Source organism: Anas platyrhynchos, chromosome 8 (genome assembly GCF_047663525.1).
Source record: "Anas platyrhynchos isolate ZD024472 breed Pekin duck chromosome 8, IASCAAS_PekinDuck_T2T, whole genome shotgun sequence".
NCBI lineage: Eukaryota > Metazoa > Chordata > Aves > Anseriformes > Anatidae > Anas > Anas platyrhynchos.
In genome coordinates this window covers 37,624,123-37,638,233 of record NC_092594.1, presented here as the reverse complement: position 1 = coordinate 37,638,233, position 14,111 = coordinate 37,624,123, and the positions used below count along the sequence as shown (strand labels likewise).

General features: G+C 45.8%; 1 protein-coding gene across 7 annotated transcripts in view; it reads right to left on the bottom strand.

Annotated features, from left to right (window-relative positions):
* The window catches only part of RAVER2 (ribonucleoprotein, PTB binding 2), a 37,473-nt gene extending 23,856 nt beyond the window's left edge, over nt 1–13,617 (bottom strand). For 5 of the 7 annotated variants that reach the window (XM_027463794.3, XM_027463791.3, XM_027463792.3 and 2 more), the window contains exons 1-2: nt 13,261–13,605; nt 4,803–4,869 (exon numbers count right to left, since the gene is read on the bottom strand). In XM_027463794.3, the coding sequence (XP_027319595.1) occupies nt 4,803–4,869; nt 13,261–13,458 (265 nt within the window). In that variant the 5' untranslated portion in view covers nt 13,459–13,605. Of the gene's footprint in view, nt 1–4,802; nt 4,870–13,260 lie in introns of all 7 variants that reach the window. The other 2 variants (XM_027463790.3, XM_027463795.3) reach the window with 2 other exon arrangements.
* Nucleotides 13,618–14,111: the final 494 nt, after the last annotated feature.

Here is a 14,111-nt window from a genome sequence, read left to right as displayed (position 1 = left end):
AGCAAGTACCACACGAATCTTTAAAATGTGGCAGTGGGTAGGCAGTGCCTGCAGGATTTGATGCTCTTTTAACCTTTGCTGAGCTGCTGATCTTCAAACCGATCTTACAGCTGCTGAACTTCCCTCCCCAGAATTACAAGTGGCTGTTAGTTGTTGTTATACATTTATTTTACTTTATTTTACTTTATTTTATTTAACCACTTCTTCTGCTCAGTGGGCACGGGTCCTGGTGATGCCATGGCCGTGTAACAGGGGACAGAATGTTGGTGGTGGCTGTGTCACAGGGGGAGCAGCTATAAAAGGGCCGCAGCAGGCCAGTCCGGCCAGTCCGGCCGAGGAGCAGCCAGATGAGTGTGGGCTGAGGAGGGAGAGGAGAGGCCCCCCATGGCAATGAAGGGCGGCTGCTCCCCTCCAGCTGTTTTTTTTTTTTTTATTATTTATTATTACAGATAGAATCCTGGAAAAGGACAGAGCAAGACCATGGCTACAGCCTTCTTCCAGCACTCCGCTGGAGACGTGTCTGCTTCTACAGGAGAGATCCCTGGACTCCATGGCCACTTGCTAAGGAAGGTCAACTCCCAGCCCCTTCCCATATTGTGCCGCTGGCACCAACCCCACTGATGTCTTGTTGCCCGTACTTGCTTCTCTCCTAGCCTCACCGCTGGACACGAGCCCATGACACAACATTCTACAGGAGAGATCCCTGGACTCCATGGCCACATGCTGAGGAAGGTCAACTCCCAATCTTCCCATATTGTGCCACTGGCACCAGCCCCACTGATGTCAGGCCACATCAGAGTGGGGCTGGTGACATGGTGGGCCCAGGAGAGGCCTGGTATTAGACATTGCCGTTCTCTTGTTGCTTCTCTACTTGCTTCTCTCCTAGCCTCACCGCTGGACACAGACACGAGCCCATGACAGGACAACATTCTACAGGAGAGATCCCTGGACTCCACGGCCACATGCTGAGGAAGGTCAACTCCCAGCCCCTTCCCACACTGTGCCGCTGGCACCAACCCCACTGATGTCTTGTTGCCCGTATTTGCTTCTCTCCTAGCCTCAGCGCTGGACATGGACGCGAGCCCATGATACATCAACATTCTACAGGAGAGATCCCTGGACTCCATGGCCACTTGCTGAGGAAGGTCAACTCCCAATCTTCCCATATTGTGCCTCTGGCACCAGCCCCACTGATGTCGCAGCCACATCAGAGTGGGGCTGGTGACATGGTGGGCCCAGGAGAGGCCTGGTAGTAGACATGGCGGTTCTCTTGTTGCCTGTACTTGCTTCTCTCCTAGCCTCAGTGCTGGACATGGATGCGAGCCCATGACACGACAACATTCTACAGGAGAGATCCCTGGACTCCATGGCCACATGCTGAGGAAGGTCAACACCCAGTCCCTTCCCACACTGTGCCGCTGGCACCAGCCCCACTGATGTCACGGCCACATCAGAGTGGGGCTGGTGACAGGGTGGGCCCAGGAGGGGGGTGGCACAACACACAGGGGTTCGCTTGTTAGTGCTTTTGCTTCTCTGCTAGCCTCAGCGCTGGACATGGACACGAGCCCATGGTGCCACGCTCCTGGCCGCCTCTCCTTGACGCACCGCTGGAGTCGCAGCAACATCATACGGGAGAGTCCTACAGAGGAGCAGATGGTGCCATCAGCTGCGGACGAGAATTCTGCAACACCTAACACTTGCTATATGAACTTGTCTATGTGCAACCTTTTCTTAATAAAAGAACTTTTCTTAATAAAATGTAATTTTGAGAACCACTATGAATTGTGATGAAGTATCTTTTAGTCGTTTCCTGCTGATTTCCTGTATGCTGTTCTCCCACAGAGACCAATGGAAACTTAATAATACCCATTGTTCAGCCCTGAGGCCATATTTACACTTCAATCCTTTGTATGCATAAAACATTAAACTGCTCCTACACATCTAGAATTAATTTCTTTGGGAAGAACTCAAAAAGCTAAAACATTCTAACTTGAAAATGAAACTGGAAAGCTAACCCACAAAAGGTATTGTTATCCCTTCACACTTTGTCTCAGGCTTTACCCTCAACTCTTCAAATGCCACCCTAAGTGTCTGCCACACCGAATAAATATCACAGTTCTGCCTGCAGGTAACTTAATGCAAGGCAGAAACACCCCAGGAAAGCTCTGCTTGCACCACATAGGCATGCCAAGCACAGCCCAGTGCTCACACACCACAACCTCCCTGAGCACTCAAGCTTTGCCATAAGGAGGTTGGCCAACGTAACGCATCCAAACAGGGCAAAATCAATTCTCCCTATATCTCTTGAAGACAGAGCAGGAAGTTTTTCTCCGTTTCCACTTTGCCTCTCCTGACTTCTCTCACAGTGGATACTCACAAACAGGATAGAAAAATAAGGAGCCCAGTTAGAAAGGTCCAAAGGCAAAAGAAGCAAGTTGGCAGCAACAATACTGCTCAGCGCAAGCAACTTGTTTGAAACCACAGCCTGAAAACTGTGCTAACCATATTTTCTTATCCTACACCCAAATTTGGAGTCTCAGTTGTCCAGAAACAAGTATAAACAATGCTTTCCTCCTCACTACACAATTATCACTTTTGTAAGAGCCAAAAAGCACACAATATTCCTAGCTATCCTGAACCTAACAGCAGCACAGAATTCTTTGTCATAAATCAGATGTCCTAGTACAATTACTTATACAATGCTTTTTATTTTTTTCCCTTTAAACACAGCATTTTTTTTTTTTTTTTATTTTTTTTTTTTTAGCTTTCTGCCTTCCTCGCTATCAATTACCACACCATGACTACGGGTAGATTTGTGCTAGTCACAGCAAAAGCTACCATACTGCAATACAATCGCTTCCTGAAATTCAACTCCAGGAAGCTCTGGTTGCAAGATTATTCTTTAAACAGAAAACATCTTTTATTCCAGATCACCTATTAATCATCCGTTTCCACTAACATCACTGCACATGTGAAAAAAGCAATGAATTGTAAGATGACACCATTCAGAGGCAGAAATGCTAACATTTTCTTTCATGTCTAAATAACCAGAAGTTAAAACAGTCTAAACGAGGATTTCTAAATAAAATATAAATATTCACAGGGTTCTTAAAGCAAGTTCTGGTCTGTGCTGTAACTGTAACTATCCTGTAGCAAAGTAAAAGAAGCAAGTAAAACATGTAATATTTGAGATCTCAGTTCTGCTGGTCTAGTTAAAGGGGATGTTGTTACACATCCTGAAGCAATTAACTTGAACAAACATACAAACAATACATTCGCAGTGGATTTTACAATTTGTAGTAACGCAAGAGATGTATCGATAATCAGATATAGATGAGAAGGCATGGAAATCAACAATCTGGTTCTCAGACAGATTAAAATACTCCTGGGCTACCTACATTACTTACTTTGCAATCCAGCATTTTGACATATTTCTGTAACAGTATAACACTTGGTGATTTAGGAATACTTACATAGAATATATGGATAAATGCAATGAATTTTAAAGAAACTCAATCTTTTTTAAGATAAAAATGCATTTTCAAAGTGTTCTGAGGTCATGTAAGGCTTCTTCTTTGTGTTTACTGCTATTCTAAATTAGTTTGTGTAATCAAGTGAAAACATTGTTTTTACTCTGGAAAATTTTACAAGATCTCATTGGGAAGGTCTTCAGAGCTCTACAAGTTCTGACCATCAAACTAAAAAGACATTAAATGTATCTAAAAAAAATCAATACAAATGGAGTTCCTTACACAAGTAGTTCACACTATAGTATCTACGTCCATCACCACAGAGAGGTGACTGGTGACAGCCAACATGGCTTCACTAAGGGCAAATCATGCCTGTCAAATTTGGTGGCCTTCTATGATGGGTTTACAGCGTTGGTGGATAAGTACTGTTTTACATCTCTGCTGGCAACATGGACAGTGAGACTGAGCGCACCCTCAGCATGTCTGCTGATGACACCAAGCTGTGTGGTGTCGTCAACATGCTGGAGGGAAGAGATGCCATCCAGAAGGACCTGGGCAGGCTCGAGAGGTGGGCCTGTAAGAACCTCCAGAACTTCTTTGTGTATCACACAAGTTAAGATGGTGTAACCCAGGAGATTTTAATAGTTGTATTTTTAAAAAATTCCCATTACAGCAAACACAGTCCTATGAGGGCAGGTGTCAGATATCTAAGCAAAATCCTGATAGCAATCTGCCACAGTCACATTTGTCCTTCAATCCAAGAGTACCTCCTGAGGTAATCCAGACTTTAATATCTATGGCAATCAGGATGTACAGGAACATTTGTCCATCTCTGTACCTCAGAAGTGCTAAAAATCTGTGATTCCCCTACACAGAGAATTGATTTGTAAATGGAAGATCTGAGTTAGATAATAAAAGATTTAATTCAGAGCAACGTTTCCTTCAAAGACTTAACTATTCCTTTAAATTGCTTCAGGCTCATGTTACCTGAAACAAATGCATCTGGAGCTAGGTACATTTTCCTCTGATCACATCATATGCACATGTGAAGGTTTGTGCTAAAAGAAGCCTCAGGATCAGTTGTTCAAAGGAATTTGGACAGTTGAGGTTAGATTAGGCTCAAAGAGAAACTGACTGAGGGGAATATGCCTGATAGATACCATGCAGGGCCAGCCTATTTCTCACTACTATCAATAGAGTTTCCAATTCTCCACTGGCTTCAGAAGAGGCTGGCAAAGTGTACAGCCAAGGGGCATGCATAGCAGATGATATTCCTCACTCATTTCATCACAGAACTGGAATGTGTGACACCGGAAGATTTTAATTTCTTACCTGTTCTTTTATTTCTGTCCACATAACAATACTTTATTTCATAATCTTTAAATAAGTCATGGATTTCCTGAAAGAGAAAAGTACAAGTAACATCAGAGAAATAATTCACCAGACCAAATAAATAACTGTATAAATTTAGCTTCACTTTTTAAACAAAAACTTTCCCGATAAACAGAAAACTTTACCATAGAAACACTATCAAATATTTGTTTTTAGAAGAGCTGGTTATACTGCTACAGCAATGTTTTTATCTCATGTAAAGAATTGGCTTACTGAATGTGATTAATTTACTTTTCATTATACAACGTCTCATAAGCACAACAGACCGTCTTGCTGGCTGTCTTTTGATAAAGACAAATAACATCACAGTTCATTAAATAGCAAAAAAAACCCCACCACTATTTCTCAAAAGCACAGCTAGTAGAGTTAAAATGCCACACAGATGAGATATCAGCAACATCACATCATGCAATTTACTGAGGACAGGCAACACTGTAATAAAATAAAACAGCTGCTTTAGTTTCCTCTAACCGCTCAAGTTCACTTTAGCAGATTTTTGATCTTTTAATAATGAATATTCTTTCAAGCAGCAGTGAATCCTGCCCAGAATACCCCACAGAAAGTATCATTTATCAATTACTGCACAGGTGTCCAATGAAGAATCAACCCCAACGGCATTATTTGCTCCCACTAATTAATGGAGAAAGAGCAGGAGAGTGGGAGAGGTGGGGTAGGAACAAGTGCAAGAGGTGTGCTAGTTTGCTAAAGCTGTTCCCCAACAAAAGCAAAACACGTGCCAGTGCCCCACAAAACCCATGAACTATCAGCTCAGTGGCAAGAATGCAGAGATGGACATTAATCATCCTAGGAAGACAGCGATGCTTTGGACGTGTTTATACTTCAGTTGGGGAAGTCCCATATGTGCTAGCAAAAGACCATTTGAGTATCAAAATAATCAGCAAACTTTGTCTGAAAGTTTCAGTGCAGCCAATTTCCAGCAGCCCAGCCAACCTGCCAGCGGGCTAACTCAGCGATATACAGCCTGGGTTAATTGGGCTCTCTGCGACTGGTATCAGGTGCACCCCTTTTAGTCGAAGGGACACCAATCTCTAGTTTCACTAGCTAACAGCTGTCAAATACTACATTAATAAAATATGGCTGTTTCTCGATCTACCAGCCACCCTCATCAGACGTGATAAGGATATGGTTTCTGAAAAGCAAAATAAGCCAGGCACACTGCGAAGACCCGAGCCGGGAAGGTGACTTGGCTGTGGGCAGCAACGAGAGGTCCTCGAGGTCCTTGATACTGAGGAGAAATGACACTTTCTGTGAAGTCGTACAGCTCAAAAGTACAAAGTTGCTCCTGTCCTGCTCAGAAAAAGGGGCACATAGTCACCCATTTTTATTTCATATACTACAAGAGTAACATTGAAAGTTTGATCAGGCGGTTAAGTAGCAGGAAATACTATTTCAAATGGTTCATAACACTCTCTTGAAGGTCTTTTGTGTGAGCCAGATGATTTCCCAGCAACTGTTTGAAATTTTAATTGAGAGGGAAAATAGCCTGTAGCAAACTTATCTTCATGGGATAATCATGAGGTCTTCATGTTAAAAATTACGAGGACAAAAAGAAGATTTAAAACGATACCCTAGTTTAAGCTAAGTCACTCCAAAAGGCCACTGTGAGGATTTTAACAGCGGTTTGCCCAAGTCGTAGCACACACTGCTAGTGTCTGGTGCTCCCGCGGTGGGGCTGAGACCTGCAACTGCCTGACTGCGTCTGGGTATTATTTTGGCGAGGGCATTTTTCACATAAAGACAGCTTGAGACAATTTACGAAAATAAAACACAGCACGCTGACTCTTAAGCAAATATATACTCCTTCAAATTAAACAGATATCTACATATCTGTGTACATTAGCCTAAGATTCTTCATAATATTTTCAGAAGTACCAAGCCAACTTTTGAGCTTGCGTCTTATTTAAAAGAGCGACTCGGGCGCTTCTGTAAATCTCCCCCTCACCTTCCAACGCTGGTGCCTGCTAGAAAAGAATGAAGACATTTCCATTTTAATTTATTTAATGGGGTGTGTGCCTGGCAGGCTCTGACCCCACGGGATGCAGCCAACGGCCGTGGCTGTCCCCTGAGCATGGCAGAAGCAAATGTCCGTGGCTTGGGCCCTGCTCCTGGCAGCCACCAGGCTCAGGACTCCTGAATGCCTCCAACCAAACTGCTTCTCCTGAAGGATTCCTCCCTCTGCAGTCAGAGATCATTAAGGTTGGAAAAGAAATCCAACATCTGGTCAAGAGCAAGGCGCGCTATCATGGGAAGGCCTCGCTGCCACCCCAGCGCCAGGCCAGGTTACAAAATTTGGGCAGCACGAGCTGGAGGCTCTTACAAGGAGAGCTACAGCCGTCACGAACCCCGTGGCAGCTCCAGTGCCAGCATCCCAATACCCCAGTAACCATTACGAGTCCTCAGAAGTGGACTTCAAAAGCTAGTTAATCGAAGAACTAGTAAAAATTAAAATCTTAACCAGACAGTAATCCATTCATACTTAAGGAAAGTACTGGGACATACTTAAGGACATACCGGGCAGGAAAAGAAAAACCAAATATATTCAAGGGGAATTAAGAGAAAGCACAAGTAAATATGGGCTGGACACCCTTCCAAAACGTATTATTTACTGTCACAAGAAACGTTGTCTTGAAATACTTTAATTCTTGGCCTGTCCTGTCTTGTCTTGGGTAGAGAAGCGTCAGCGTGAGTTTTTACCACATATTATCAGTTTGAAATTTGCATCTCTCAAAGGGAAAGAATGCCTTCCTCAGAGACAATCTGTCTTTATGCTTTATGACCTGGATTTTTTATTTTTTTTTTAAACAGCAATGTGAGTCATTAGCAGGCACATTTGCCCTACATACCAAATCAATAAAGCTCAGCTATGAATTATATTAAAATCACCTGGTCACACCAGGTGACCTAACAGCAGAAGAAAAAAAGCAAAAAATATTTAGTCATCACCTGGATCAACAAACTATATACAAGAGTACAGCACCCCAAAACCACGTATTTTTTTCTCTCTAGATGTAATACTGAATTACGTTGTTCTGGCAACAGAAGCATTTAACAGCTCTAACCGTGCCTGGTGAGATTTGCACCATGAGTGCAGGAAAGAGGCAGAGCATTAAGTTTATGAACGATACAGTTCATTTAATTCAGTTTTAGACCACTAGACCGAGTCCATGACATGCCACACAGACTTCACGACAGATATATCAAGTCTGTTGTGGAAAATAAAAAAAATAATAAAGAAAAAGTTTTAAGCAAGAGAGCTGCAACACGCTTTAAAATAATTAAATGTTATTGAGGAAAAATCACACAGAACCTGCTGGAGAGTAAGAAGTACAGTGCACAGCACCAAGGGTTGGAGAACAGCACACAAGGACTGGTGCAAGGTGCAATTTTAAACATCCCCTGTCTGCTAGTGACTCCTGAGGTAGGAAATCCCCAAATTTTCACCACTTGGGCATCAACTGCCAGATGAAGCCTCCCTTGCTCCGAAGAAGTGCAGGTGCAGACAAAGACTGGGCTCACCATGCAGGCTGCATGTATAAACTCATGGTGACCTATGTTCTCTTCTGTGAAAAATCCTCCAGTTTTTAAATTGTTTTAAATAAAATTCTTCTTTTGTGAGCGATGGCTGTAGGATCAAGCCCAGGACGTGCAGCAGATCTTTACCTGGCATCCAGGGAGGACAGAGGTTGGCCCTGAGTCTTCTGCTCAGCACGTTCCTTTGGCACTGCCCCAGGGTCACAAACTATGGAACTGGAAATAAAACCTAGCCTGGGATTCTAGACCATAAACTGTCTTTAGGGCATGCTAAAACAATGGTATCTTTTTGTTTGAGAACTGACTTCCACAATTGTAAAACCATACCCTCCAAAGATCACTCATACTATAATTTAAGAAAATATTGTCACTAAGACAGAAGAAGAGCAATTTCTTAGCAGAACTGTAATGGAAATGAAAAAGGTAATTCTCTGGTCTTCCAAAGATGCATTAATGTGTTGAAAAGAGGAAGATTGTGGGATTGGAAACTAATTTCATCATCCCGAGTATGCCGGGTTGTATGGAAGCTAAATGAAAGATGACAAAGACATTGTGGAGGTAATGTCAGAGAGGAAGAGCACAAAACAACAGAAAAGCAATAAAGAAAATCAAAAAGCATGTACATCCTAAGGCATGAGGGCTGCTCGCTATCCGGGCAATAAGCCTTTCATGTGCAGTCAGTGTGACAGAGGACAATCTGAAACACAAAGGCCCCTTCCACTTAAAAGTCCGGCATACAACAGATTGGGAAAGAGCATTTCCTTAAATCACCACAGTTCATTAAAGGTTTTTGATTAAAAAGGAACATGGAAAAGCTGTGGCTAATCAAGACAGAAAGAAGAAAACCACTGAAATAGCATAATTTTAAGTTGTATTTTTTTTTTTAATCGAGAACAAACATCAGTGAAAAACCTGGACATGCACATGAGGCCCCCAAACACAAAATAAATCCGTGTTCTGAGTGAATTGCACCAGTTTCCTACGAATACCTAAATGTTTCATCTTTCTTTAGAATTGGTCACACCACAGAAGAACGACAGGGCATTAAAATAATCAGCCCTAATTTACTTTATGACCTACATTTAAGTAGAACATTCCCTTCATTTTCTAGTCTCAGATATTGAAGGAGAAAAGCAGAACTGTGACTATAATACAGTTGCATTCAAAGATGATAAGGGGCAGAAAAAAAAGCTTATTGAAAACAAGCACACCTTCTACACCACAGGTTCCTTATCAAAAAGTGAACAGCCCTTGCTAGTCATCGGATCTTAGCAGTGAAGACTGGAGATTTTGCTAAAAATCCAAGCAATGATTAGCAAGAAAGAGAATCCAAGTCCTACTGCTTCTAAAAACAACTCCATGAGATCCTAACTGGTATGCCAGAGAACCAGACTGCTGTCTTTCATCGCATTTGTGAGCTACAGCTCCTATGGAAATTCATCAGACAGAGATGACAAACCACTAACTCTGAAAAATGAATGACTTGGGGAAATCAAAAACAATTCTTCTAATCTGTTGGGATAATCGCTAAAAAAAAACACCCAAACACACAGAAGTTCATTTGCCATATGATACTCCCACAAAATAAAACTTCCCCGGTTTAGTATGGTACCAACCGCACTTACACATCGGAAGTTATTGATATCTCTTTCAGTGACAGAGTTGTTATCACTTCCTTCCCTCCCAACCTCCCCCCAGAAGTCCTCCTGCCTCCCAGGGCACTCGGAGCAGCTTTATGACAGTTCCAGGAGCTTTCAATCTGCGATACCTAATTTTCGACACTGCATTTTCAACATCATATGCAACTGTGTTCTTTGCTACTGAAACGTATTAACCAACTCATCAGGGAGGCACTGGCACAAGGCAATTGCAAGAGACATCCAACTGTGGGATTGCCGATTGATTACCAAACATTGACCAGAGTGAAACAAACAACCACAACCAAGCTTTGTCTCTTTACAAAGATCCTTGATACAAATATCAGTCTTACCACAACATTGCATCAGATGATGTTGACGCTAAGAAGGACAGACCCACCGGCTGACATTTCAAGACGACGGACAGCAGTGGGATGATCTTGCCTGTCTTACCGTGGAACATCACATAGCACTGCCCCGCTAGGATTCCTTGGATCCTGCCTAACGCCCTTCATACTAATAGAGATACAAACTGATGACTCCGATGACAGCACTTCCTCACTACTGCAAGAAGAAATAGAAGGCAGCAGAGTATGCTCTGCAAGGGCTGCAGGAGGAGAGAGGACTGTGGTTTGGAAAGCACATCCTGTACCCGAAGGCTGGTACACAGCGCAACATCCTTGACGTGAGCAGGTAAGCTCCACAAGGAACACGATGGCCAACTGAACAGGTTTTCGACTTAGCTTTCATATAGCTGCAATGATAAACACTTGATTGAGGGAGGGAGGAAAACATTAGTTAAGAGATGTTTTGGCAAGTTGTTTTACTGACAGCACCAACCCAATGGACAGAAATCAGTCAGCCCGATAAAAGCGCATTTCTATCTAATTTTATAGTTCCAGCAACCTAAAAAGTAGCAGGGATATAGCTGCACGGCTCTCCACGTGCTTCATCTCAGCCCCAGAGAGGTGACAGCACTAATGCGTCAGGCTGCTGAGCCCCGTGGTTGATGGCGTGTGCGGTTCAGGCGCCGCGCTGGGGGAATTGGACGGGGATGCACGTGGGTGCTCACCGGGACGCCTGGAAGGCTTCACTGCGACAGGGCGCTACCAAGTTGAGTAACTTGCCAGCTGAACACTAAGCGGAGACTTTGCTTGCAAGAACGGTGAAGGTGGTAATAAAAACGCTTACCACAGGTCTGTTGCAAAAATACCTTTCTCTACGGCTGCAGCAAGAGAATTGCTTGTAGCAGTATTAATCCTGCAAGTACGTATTTGCAAACGGAGCTATAAAAGCCAAAGCAGAAAGAACATTCTTGGGTTAATTCTGACTTAATTTGTTCTCCCATCAGATCTATCACTTACTGCCACTTGATGAAAAACGTCCCAAAGGGAATGCTGATTTCCTTGGCTCATGAGACTGCAAAATGCGTTCTCCAGACTGCCCCTCTTCCTGAAAACAGGCTCTGGATTCCCTTAGCAGTACAGGTGTTGCCAAATGCATTTTGAGGGAAACCCCACTTATCAAGATTCCAGCGTGGGTTACCTTTGCCCCCTCATTACAGACACCCAGCACCTGAAGTGCTGAAGGCTTCTGACACTTCCAGATCTGTTTGTTTGGTTTCTGAGACAACAAATCTGCGGTACTCTGCTTTTCTGTCAGAAAACTCTAAAGGTAACAGAAGATTATAACTCTGATAACAAATAAATAAGTTAATATGTAGCTATAATTGGCAAAGGAAGATGTTTATGAAATCCTATTCTGGAAGGCTTTGCATTTTCGTGATGTTCATCTCTTTCTTCTTGGAGAATAAACTGGCCAGGGGAGCAACATGTTACCTGATTTTACTTGTCTAAGCAATCATTTCAAGAAGCAAACAGCAGAGAGAACACCTCTGCACAGTTTACCGAGGGTATTAGTTTGATTCAAGAACCGGTAAGCTTCATGGTAATGTTTGGAAATAGATGACAGCCAAGTACAAAGGTGTACTTAACGTGCCTGACCACAAACATACTTCTCCTTTCCAAAACTGCTCCAGGACATAAACTTCCTCTCTACAGCAGGAATATTCTGCCTATACACATGAACACCAACAGCTCGATGATGTTAAAAATCACACTGGCACCTTTTCCAAGTGTAATTCAGAATCTGGATGTGATGGTGCTGCTTCCAGCCTAGCAGCAGGGGAATGTTAGAGTGTTATGTATGGAGAGAAAGCCACCAAAGCGCTACTTTTAAGTTGCCAAAACAAAATGGCAAACTCCCACAGCACTGCACGGTTGCCAAATTGGACCTTCATGCTAACACTTCCTTGCAGCGGTCTTTGTGTGACCGAGCAGCATCAAATTTGATGGTTTCGGTGCTTATGAGCCATATTTTTAACCGGGCCACTGGCGAACTGAGGTGAATTCACGAAGCACCTGCTGTGTGGAACAAGAGGGAGTCGTGCACCCGCTTGGGTGTCTGACAGCGATGCCGTGCCAGGCAGGGGCAGCAAGCAGCTGGGGATACAGCAGCAAGCCCCCGTGCCAGCAGCCGTGCTTGGCAGCTTCTTGAAGAGAAGACGAGGATAAGCGAGGCTTTCCAAGCCGTGAGTTATCAAGAACTTGTTATCGATGAGCTCGCGAGGTCGCCACACATGGCAGCGAGGCTCTGCGAGTGAAGCACCACCTCGGATCACGGCGAAATCATCCTTTCTGAGTGGGTGAGCACCTACGGCCACGCAGCCCGAAGGCACCCGGCATGCAGGCATGGCGGTGAGCACGCTGTGGGGCGAGTTACGCGGATCTTTGGCATTTTCTCCCCAAAATGAGCGGCCCTTTGGGAGCTGCCGAGAACCCGCGAGTCCTCGCTGCACCTCCCCGCGGGCAACCAAATTCCTTGCGCTCGGGAAAGGAAAGGGAAGGGACGCGGGGAGCGGCTCGGAACAAAAGCCCTAACTCCAGGTTTCACCTTGTGCACGAGCCCAGCGACCCCCCCGCCCTGCAGGTGCCCCCAAACCCGACAAAGCGATTAAACCAAGCTGCCCCAGAGCCCCCTCAGAGGGGATGCAGAGCGGGGCCGCCTCCAGCGGTAACAAAGCCCGGGAGGAGCAGCCGGGGCTCCCCTCGGTCGCGACAGAGCCGCGATGAGGCAGCCCCAAACCTCACGGCCACCCCCCCCCAGGGGGAGCAGCTCCCACCACAGCCCCCCCCTTCTCCCAGCCGCACCTGGCTGCTGCTCTCGGCCGGCAGGTTCCTCAGCAGGATCTTGCGCCTGTTGCTCAGCTCCCTCCGGGTGCTCGCCAAGCGCCTCGCCACCTCCTCGGGGCTGGGGGGCGGCGGCCGAGCCCCCCGCGGCAATGGGGGCAGCGGCGGCGGCGGCTCCTCCGCGGGCAGCTCCGCTCCTCGCTCGGCTGCCGCCGCCATCTTGCAGCGCCGCCCGGCCGAGCTGAGGGGGAGCCGCCGCGGCGCTGGGAGGGCGGCGGGGGAGCCGCGGGGCACGGCCGCCGGTGGGGCCCCGGCGGTCCCCGCCAGCCCGCGCCGTGCTGCCCGCCCCCGGCCCGGCCGGGATCCGCCCCGCTGCTTTCGCCCTGCCCCTGGTGGGGGAGGCCGAGAGCGGCGGAGCCCTCGTGAGGGGCAGCCCCGTGAGGGGGGGAGCTGAAGCAGCTCGCCTCAGAGCGCGAGCCCCCCCGAGCAGCGTTTGTTTCCCTCATTAACTCCCCCATTAAAGGGTTTGGGGAAGGATGTGAACACTCCTGGGGTGCTGGGGAAGCCCCCAAGAGCCCCCGAGGTCTGAACAATAGCCCTGGCATAAAGGGGCTCGTCCTTGCCTCCATGGGTTCATCACCCCAAAGTCCCTCTGCTGCTGCCTTCCTTCAATCCAACTCTGCCTTTGGCACCGAACTGCAGGGCAACAACAAAATAAAGCAGATGTTGGATGGGCCCAAGTTCTCCATCAGCGGGTAGAGGGGTAGCGGGCGCGCTAGCCCAAGATGATCTCGTTCTAATTTTGTTCTTCATCAGAAGCATACCAAACAAATTACAGAACATCCAAATGGGTAAACCAAACCCTGGGCGCC